Consider the following 10,070-nt stretch of genomic DNA (forward strand, 5'->3'; position numbering starts at 1 on the left):
CGCGCTACGGCAACGTCCTTCTTTTGCAGTGAATGCAGCGAGTCAGGGCCTATATTCCTGTGCATGAAGCCGCGTCGTCAGATCCGTGGGGTGGCGATGACTTGCTTGGATATCTGGCATCGCGAATGGAGGAATGGCAAACTGGTTCCTGCTGACACCGGAAGAAGTATCAGAGTGCGACGTGCTGTAAATGTGGGTACTGGTCCCCCTTCTACACCAGGAACACCTGTCGAGCCGCTAACACCTCTTGCTCCGGCTAGCATAAATAAACGACGAAGGATGAATATATAACCGGTAAGCTGAATATAAAACTGAATATATGCAATCTAAGTGCCTCCAAATTGTACTTTGCAAACGTCTAAACACACGATATCACAACCAATGTATCCAGGGACGCCGGCTGGCTTTCCAGCTGATGACTTACTTGTTTTTGGTTATGCCTGCTGAACACGCATCAACTGATTGCCCAAAGGTCAATGTACACGTCAATTGATTGCACATGCTCATGGGGACGACACCCCATCTTTGAATATGAACGTTTGTATGGGAAGTTTTCAAGTTTAGATTTGCGAAAATTGGAACTCTATGAAATGTATAAACCGGCGTGCGTGGCTCGTGTCTGTACAGTGTCCTTCTATGATACGGCAAATTATGCTGCATTATGCGGATTGTTTTGAGAACTTTGGAGCCCAATATTCAGCTTAGCGTCAGTTTAGGCTTGTCCATGCTCAGTCATTCCCGACTCTGACATATTACCCTACCCTACCCGAAACCTTTGAATACAAATACGAAGTCAAATTATGGTGCATATGCAATTTAAAACTACTAAAATTTCTCCGGGCTGGAGGGGTTAAAAACTGAAATCAAGTGACTAAATAAGTGCATTGCGTTCGTCTTCAGAAGCGAGAGGGAACAGAGGACCATTAACTCCATTCACCGCGGGACTGTAATCTACCCCAGACCAGATAGGACCACCAACTCTGGCTTTGCTGGGGTCCACCAATTCAGACGAATAAGCTGAAGAAGGCGTTGCAGAAAGGCTGTGTGCAGATCCGCTCAATGTCGTTGCAATACACCGAGGCTCCAGCCATAATCGGTCGTGGCATCCTGCGCGCACTCTGATGTTGTGTAAGTTCCTTTGTCCACGTCCAGAAAAACGAAATATTGGTGCCATAGTTGTCCTTCATCTCGAGGCATTTCAACGATGTTCGTAAAACCAATCGCCAGTTCCCCCATTCCAAACAGCTCGAACGGGAGTGCGCTGATGGGATTTCCAGTAAGGGATAGACACGACGACCAGATGTGTAGAAGTACATTTTGAACCATTTCGAGTTGACTGTATAGTATTCAATAAAGACGACCGATCCTAAATTCCATTTCGAGTCGAGATCAGCTCGTAGATTCGTAATGTACATCTCGAAATAATACAAACCAACCGGGGTGTGGTTAGACTAAAGCCCAGCGGGCAACAAACCATTGGTCATGTTCAGTCTAGCCAACATAAGCGAAAGGAAGGCCGGTTGGTTCGTGTTCGTAATGGCAGCTGATTCCTTCCAGTCACTTGTTGTCGTATTATATATCTTAATACTAATAAGCTGGTGGAACTCCGTGAAAACATTATGCACATCCAGTGACGGACAATTTTTAATTAACATGATGATCACAGTAGCTCTGTCGAATTCTTGCCAGTTCATGCCCACTTCATCGATACGTCCTGATATACCAAGACGGTTGGAATCTAGACAAAGAAAGAAGCACGTGGGTCTGAATACAAGCCACGGTCGTACTTGCAGTAAGCATTGTGGAGGTGTTGGCTGAACAGAAGCGTGGATGTGAAATCCTAATATTATCAGCCCCTAGCTGAACAAAAAAGGACGTGAGTGGAATCCATTACCCCATGCCAAGTACGTAAAGCACCATAACGTGAATTCCCACAATGATACTACCACAACCTCTCGAGACGTCATGGTCGTGCACATTTCGCCGGCGAAAGGAACTTATCAGACGGGGACTGGTGGAGGTATAAGACGAACGTTGCCAGGCCGTGTTATAGTAATTTTACCGACCAGTCTATCTTTAGGCGACACTGTGCTTGCTGGTCCAGAAACACTGGACAGTAGGTAAAATAGGCGGAGTTTTAGTTACTGCGGCAACATTTTATTTCCAGTTTTTAAACTTAGAAAACGATCAAAGAACATTTTTGCACCACCCTTGGCTGTTTTGTCTGTGAGATCCAGCAATAACAAAAAAATATGACTAGTTTCAACATTTTCGTAGACGATGTACATGTAGAAAAGAGTTGCAAGGCTGACGACGTTTGAAAATTGATTTATTGAGCCTTAGGCTATCTCCACTCCTGGTTGCTATCCCGATTGCTATCGGTCATTCGTGATTGGCTGTTGCTATCGACTGAACGTTTAGCAATAGCGACTCCTCGCCGACTCCACTCGTCAGATTGCTTGTTCACCTACGGAAAGCACAATGGAGAGCAGCGACGAAGAAGTTTACCTACCTTGATAACGACGACGACTTTCTTGCCGCTGCCTGTGTGCTGGTAAGTGCTGAGCAAGGGCTGTGTTCAGTACAGTCTTCACAGCGGCAAGGCTCGCAAAAAGGAAGACCCAAGACCAGCGCCCGTAACATCGCCTCTGGACACGCTGCACTCATGCGCGACTACCTTGGCGAAAACCCCGTGTACGATGAGAAGAAGTTTCGACGGCGGCATTGTGTCTCTTTAGCCGTGTTTTACAGGCTCTGCACGGCTCTATCACCTCACGATCGATTTTTCCAGCAGCACCCAGACGCTGTCGGCCAAATGGGAGCTTCGGTGAAGCAAAAGGTTGCCGCTTCGCTTCACATGTTGTCAGAAGGAAATTCGGCAGATGCCCAGGACGCATACTACCGTATCAGCGAGTCACTTATGTCACCATGCTTCAAGAAGTTTTGCAAAGCAGTCGTCGAGGTTTTCGGTGGTGAGTTTCTTCGACCGCCATTGTATGAAGACACACGAACTATCCTAGAATTCAGCGCCAACAGAGGCCTACCTGGTCTATTCGGCTCGCTAGACTGCTTTCATTTGCAGTGATCGGCATGTCCAAACGCCTGGAAAGGCTACTACCAGGGGAGAAACAAGAAGCCCACCGTCGTTTTGGAGGCTGTTGCGACAGCAGACAGGTAGATTTGGCACAGTTTCTTCGGAATGCCAGGTTCGGCAAATGATATTAATGTTTTAGATCGTTCGCCTTTCATTGCAAACATCCTGAGTGGAGTTATCTCGCAAGGGCAGTACCAATTGCAGTCAGTCACTCGTACACAACCATACTACTTTGTTGACGGCATTAACCCTCCATGGCATATATTGATAGCCGCGTACTCCAGTCCATCCAACCCGCGGGAACGCTGCTTTGCAGAAGTACAGGAATCAGTGCGTAAGGAAATTGAATGTGCTTTTGGAATGCTGCGAAAGCGGTTTGGAATTTTGGATCGGCCGTGTCGTTTGTGGAAACCGAATGAAATGGAAGATGTAATGCTCTGCTGTTTAATTCTACATAACATGCGCATTTTTCACAAAGGTAAAGCAATTGTCAACACGAGTATCTCACGGCCAGTTGAAATGGTACGCGCATTTGGAGATAATCACGAAGAGCCTCCAACAGAATCTGAAGATATAAGACAATATGCAGCTCTGTTAAGCCGAATTACAAACGAGGCCAATAATGCAGAGCTTCGTAATGCGCTTGTTGAGCACTACTGGAACTTTCACGGGTCCAGATCGGCCCTAGGTCAACACTGAGTCTGCTGCCACGTCGCCACCAGAATTATGATCGCGGTTTTCTGCTTCAACTTCAGCCTCGTCAGTTTGGCCAACTGCGCAACCACCATCGACAAGTTCTGCAGACGCCAACATTTGCGCAGTCTCAAGACTGCGTACTTGTTCAGCAAGCTGTAGAATTTTTTTCTTCCGTAACAAATCCATGAATTGAGTTGCTTCTTGTGATCTAGAAGAGGTCTCAAAAAGGCGAATAGCTACCTCTTCATCACGCAACTCATTTTTACGCGTCATCTCTGCCAGCACTCTCTCGTGTTTCTCCGTGATACGGCTGAGTAGCTGGCGTAGGAGCGATGACGTCGATTCTAAAGCTAAATCCTGAACTCGTGCTTTCTTGGCTTGATCCCGTCCTTGGGGACGCTCACTAGTCTCTTTCTCTGGCTCCGGCACAGCGTCACGGCTACGCTTTTGACGAGCAGGTAAGCCAAACACAGCAAACTTGCGGCAGCTTTTCAAGATCATCCAGCACGACAAATACTCGAACCTACTTCCATGAGTTTCCTGGAACAATGCAGCAGCATCATTGACACCATCGTCGTCATTCCTCCCCGATTCATTGCGAGCTTTCACGCGAGAAACACACCCAGCGAACTTGGCCGTGTCATGAGAAGTTAAGCTGCAGCGATTTTCGATGGCCTGCAAGGTCCGAGAGTCGCCGCCGAAAGCTGTTGCTGTACGCTGGCATACATTCTCCCAGAAAGCAGTAGCCTTTTGATCAGTCCCCTAGATGGAGTTTTCATCGGCAGCCTTGTACGCACGAGCCAGAGCCTCGTCCTCCTGATCGCACCACCTCTTGCCTCTCCCCATGATGCTGCGCGATCTTTCTGTTGTGCCAGTTTCTATTTTTGCACCACAGTTGCTATTCGGGCCTCGAATAGCATGAAAAGTCGAGCTGCTATTCTATTATAGCAATAGCAACCCCGACTGGAGATAGCAGATTGTAACATTTTCTCTATTTAGCAATAGAAGCTCAAATAGCAACTTGAGTGGAGATAGCCTTAGCGTTAGAATAGTTTATTTCCTACATGTAAACTGAATAGCAGGCAACAGCTTTGGCAAGCAAGTCCCAATTTTGCTTAAATGACCACTATTTTAAACAGTTTCAAATCTGAAATTGTCAATGTCAGGGTATTCTGGTACATGTACAGCTTCTAATAATTTTAGTTAGTCTTTTCATCCGAAAAAAAAAATCAAGGTAAAGCAGTGCCAACAAAGCTTAGTGGTCTAGGAAGAGCAAATAATTGGTCCCAATAGGTAAGGCGAGACGTCGTGACCTCGGTCATTGGTGTACAGTCAACGGCTCGACGTAGGATGTCCCAGTTCCCCTCAGAAGCATTCATAAGGAGCGTCGACTGCCCGATCTGAAATCGCTCCGAAAATGCTGATGTGTTGCCACTCAGGATCTTCTCAAGGTCTAGACAATACGTTGATCCACCAGCATAAATAGTTGCAGTTGTAGAGCCTTCCAATGCTATCTCAGCATTCTTATCTGTCGTGAGTTGGTCGAATCAGCTCTTCAGACGATGCAAGCCATTCGGATGAGCAGGTACCTTTCGCATCCCCATCTAAACCACTTTTATGTCGGTTTGCTTGTGGTGAATTGCTGGTCGTCCGTCATTATTTACTCTCGATGGTTCAAGGATGATGAAGCGTATCGACGGTTCGCGTTGGTTGTGTGTGACTGCGCACTCGACTTGATGTCAACTGTGGGTGTGGCTGCTTGGGTGGTTTCGAGGTATATAAATCAATACGACGTCAACGTGAATGGGTTTGGTGTTCAAATGATGGACGATGAGTGGTTTGCAACGATGATGAACGAAGCACAAGTTGTCTTGGTGACATCGTGGTCATTCGCGTAATTTTTTCGATTGGCCTACTTGGAGGAACTGGGAAAATGAAAGACCTTCTTCAACGGCGGCACAGTCGAATAGCAACTGAAACTCTCCATAATGACACCAATCAACTGGACTCGGTTGGTACGCTTTTCACCACTGAACACACAGTCAGCAAAATTCACAATAACCAAATTGTTAGGGCATAAGAAGGTCATCATTTGGAAATTTGAGCGCGTATCGGCGTCGTGGCCTGTTTGAGGTGGTTCAAATCATGCTGGCGATATGGGGCATAGGTGTTCTAGTATTGCATATTGATGCATCGCTGCGACCACCGTTGCTTGAGTGCAATCCTAAAGCTCATCCGATGGCGGGGGCGCTTCCATCCTGTTTTGTCGTGAACTTTGACTGCTATCAGCTTGGGATCTCAGGACTGACAGATGAAGTTAACAAAGAGTGGGGGCGATTCGAGCACGGTACAGTTGCAAAACTTCAGATATTACATTACCCAGCAATGGAAGTACCACCGCACATTCAACGATTCCGTCAACTTCGAGAGGTTTTTGTGTACAATACAACACTTGTTGAATGGAACGCCAGCGCCGCACTCTCCAGTATTCACCATCCGAAATGGGGATCGGTTACCATTGCTCGCAGCAACATGACGGACGGTGTTTTACCACTTGGCCTTCAGTCACCGGAATTCCCGCATACTGTGTTTGGGGTATACTTGGTAGAGACGAATCTGAGATCATTGCCGGACGATCTCGACTCCAAATGGCCTAGTTGCGCGGTCTACATTGAGAACAGTTTGCTAACAGCAGTACCACCATCACTCATGCGTTTACGTCCTCAAACGCTTTCATTGGACGGTAACCCAATTCAAGCTGTGCCCAGAGAACTCTTCGAAATCGGTATCATACAATACACCAGTTTGAGTCGAACTTTATTGCGCGAGTTGCCGCAAAACGTATCGTTTTTGCTGAGCTATGCTACCCAATTAGAGCTCATGGACACGCGTATTTCTTTTTTTGGTCGTGGATGAATATTTACCGTTGACACTCAGTCCATGCCTCTTACGAGTGATAAATCTACAGATTTTCTTGGTGCGAAACACCCAGTTAATACACCGATTGGTTCCACTTTTTTCTTCATGAATGAGGCTAGACTCCGCTCCGTTTGACAGGCTTCTACTGTTCCGAGACGTATTAGAGCTGAGCCTAAATACTAAGGTACGTTGCTTCGCAGATCCGAGAACCATATTCACCAAGTAAAACCCGTGAGCTCCTGCCAACGCCATGTGGACGTAAGAAATGGTGCAAAAGTCTGACGATGGCATTCCGACGCCATGGCGAGCGAGCGCAAACATTAAATACCAGTCGTCCACATTACAGTAAAACAATGCGAAGCCCATGTTGTAGGCAAACGTAGTCAGATGCACCAAGAGAATAATAAACCACCAGAGCGAGAACCCACTCGCGTTCATCGTAACAAATACCTGTGTCAATGCCGAGAGCTTTGTCATTGGATCGGCCATTACATCGCGTTTTGCCTCGATGCGCATCGCAATGCGCTGTAATGCGACCCTTGCCATAGCATGCAGTTATCGTACGTGTATTTTTATCAGCTCCGCTAAGTTTAGAATGGGCGAAAGGTACTTCGAAACAAATCGCCAATATAACTATGAAGCTTGTGTTGTACGCGGCAGTAGTCGAATGCGCCGGGAAAATGATAACACCAGCTTCAACGATACAAATCCCTGTCACGAAACTGAGGACCAACGTTGATTCGATCATTGTTAATACCTCTTTTTTTCGTCCAGACAGATTGATGCTTGGTACGCCGCTAAATGTGTACGACCACGATAAAATACCGGTAGTTACTAATTATTGTGAATTTGTGGTCGCTAGACACTAGAATAGCTGTAGAAATACCGAATCTAAAAACGCCGCATAAATCCATCGACTTCTTGTATTGAGATGCCACACCGTGTTGCTCCAGGGAGAGCTCCTGGACTCGCTCAAATTCGTGTCCATGAGCGTATCGCACGCTTAAAATCCGACAAGTTCTCGCCCACTGTGTTCAAAATTGCTTGGGTTGGCTTCGTATTTCTTCATTTCGTGTGCTTCGTGTATTTTGCGTTCGCCGGCTGGGGCTACTGGAAACTACCTGATACTCGCTTGGATGCATGGCTAGCATTGCTTTACATCGGGATGGGTACTGAATATCATCGTATGATCGCATTAGTACATTTATCTATGGCAATTGTTCATGCTACGTACATTATTTGGATGATCGGATGGTCTTGGTGGAAAAAAGATGTAGTGTTTGCAATCTACAATGTCATCAAATTTCCAGCCAACGTCGACGGATTCGGGGAAGACTGGTCTCTTGTTGCTCCTATAAAAGACGGTATCTTCTGGACTTACCGAGCAGTATTCACGCGAGACGGATTTTTAGGAGTTGATGGACCAAATTTTGACTTCGTGTTACTGTGTCGAGAAATTGTAGAGACTGCGTTGCAAACCCAGCAAGCGTATCGTATGAGTCTGCTCGTACCTCGCAGAGAGCTAAACCGCGGCTATGTAGCTTTACTCGTTCTCAACTGCTGGAGCACAGCACTTGTACACTCATTCTTCCGCAACCATGCCACACAAAGACGACTACTAGCCCTGATCTGTGACTGCGTCCTAGATCTAGTGTCATCGGTCGGGATCACAACTGTACTAGTGGCTATGTACATCCCCGATTTCGAGTTTAAAACCTATGGATTTCCTCTTATGAAATGGTATGAAGACGACTGGCGGGTCCATGCAATGAGCGAGTTTCAAATGGTCTTAGTGGCTTCGTGGGGCGATTTAGCGATGCGATTTGTATTTGCGTTGAGTATGCTGGGGAACCTAAACAACATTAAGAAGCTCATCCGTGCAAGACCAACGAAGCGCGTTAGACGTGCAACTCACGCTCGCCATCGCGCTACAGTCGTTGCCCCCTTTCACGCTAGCCTGGCGAGTATCAAGGAAAATTTCGAAAGTGTCGATCGGGAATCTCTACACTTTTGGGTGGGAAAAGCTACAGAGATTGGTTTCTTTCTCTGGGGATTAGTGGTTATGATTCTTCATTTATACGCTGGATCCATACCTGAGTTGCCCCAGTGCAAGATGCAAGTGAAACCGTGGACTACATCTCAGCCATTTTGCTCTTTACTGGAGCTTAATTGCTACGATTCTGGGTTTAACGGCACTAGAGATGAAGTTACTACTCAATGGAGTGAATTCGATCCTACAACGGTAGTACGTGTTGTTGTACGCCATTGCCCGGCGTTGGAGCTTCCAGAAAAACTAACTGAGTTTTGTGGTTTGAGAGAGTTCAAGATCTACAATTCTACAATTTCAAGTTGGGATCAAGAGGCTGCTATCTCTCATGAATTTCATCCCATGCTAACCACACTGTTATTAGTTCGCGTAAACATGACGAATGGTGAGATACCCATCGGTCTTCATGCTGACGACTTTCCTCAATCACTAGAAGACATCGAGTTTTGTGTCACCAATCTGCGTTCTCTACCTGAAGACTTGGACTTGAAGTGGCCGCAGTACGCGAGTATTTACATCGAAGCCAGCCAGTTTCTAGATGTTCCACAATCACTAGTCCGACTTGCACCGTTTGACCTATCGTTGTCACTGAACCTAATTTCAACCATTCCTAAAGAGCTCTTTGAGAGTGAATCAGTCGCGTATCTGAACTTTGGAGGCACGTTGATATCAGAACTACCAGAAAACGTCTCCAAGTTATCATCGTCAATGACCGACATAAATCTGAGTGGCACCAATGTTTCCTTCTTCTGGTCGTGGATTGATCCGTTGGTCACTGCCTCTCCAACCACACCTCCGATAAGCGCCGGAGGCACACCTTACTGCGTGGATATCAAACGTATTTTTGAAGAACGGCAAACCAATTTTTCGATATTTCCACAGAGCCATACAGAGACATCCATACTTTCAGACGCCTCTGTCGACAACTGGGATATCCTAAAGATTGCAGTGCACTGTGAAGAACTGGACAGCACTTGGTACCCTTTAGAATTTGAGGATGCATACAGTAAAATAAAATAAAAAGAAACTCACAGGTCGTTCAACGTCGTTGCTGAAAATCTCAAATTCGCACTTAAAAGAGATAATTTGCATTTTCTTAGCAACGACTCGTCCAACAATAAGAAGTTAGCGAACATAAGTACGAATCGCGATTTAAGAGCCCTTTTAAGCAATTGTGGTCTTCAATATGTCTAATACCCGATATATGTTGGCTAAAAAAAGCTATCTCCATTTTCGGACACTCAAAATAGATGTGCCTTTTTTTTCAGAAATGGCTTGATTAAAGTAAACCAGAAGCATTTTTGAGCCAAATTC

At 46.1% G+C, this 10,070-nt stretch overlaps 2 protein-coding genes across 2 annotated transcripts; one reads left to right on the plus strand and one right to left on the minus strand.

Annotated features, from left to right (window-relative positions):
• Window positions 1-3,538: 3,538 nt before the first annotated feature.
• Window positions 3,539-4,636, minus strand: PITG_18952 (uncharacterized protein; the record flags this gene model as incomplete). The annotated part of the gene is made up of 3 exons (XM_002997004.1): window positions 3,539-3,544; window positions 4,031-4,392; window positions 4,588-4,636. 3 exons carry the CDS (start codon window positions 4,634-4,636, stop codon window positions 3,539-3,541), a joined length of 417 nt encoding a protein of 138 aa, XP_002997050.1.
• A 3,004-nt stretch (window positions 4,637-7,640) lies between these two features.
• PITG_18953 (uncharacterized protein) lies at window positions 7,641-9,776 on the plus strand (the record flags this gene model as incomplete). The annotated part of the gene is made up of 1 exon (XM_002997005.1): window positions 7,641-9,776. The coding sequence occupies one exon, from the start codon at window positions 7,641-7,643 to the stop codon at window positions 9,774-9,776; it is 2,136 nt and encodes a 711-aa protein (XP_002997051.1).
• Window positions 9,777-10,070: the final 294 nt, after the last annotated feature.

This window comes from Phytophthora infestans, genomic scaffold (genome assembly GCF_000142945.1).
Source record: "Phytophthora infestans T30-4 supercont1.92 genomic scaffold, whole genome shotgun sequence".
Taxonomy (NCBI): domain Eukaryota; phylum Oomycota; class Peronosporomycetes; order Peronosporales; family Peronosporaceae; genus Phytophthora; species Phytophthora infestans.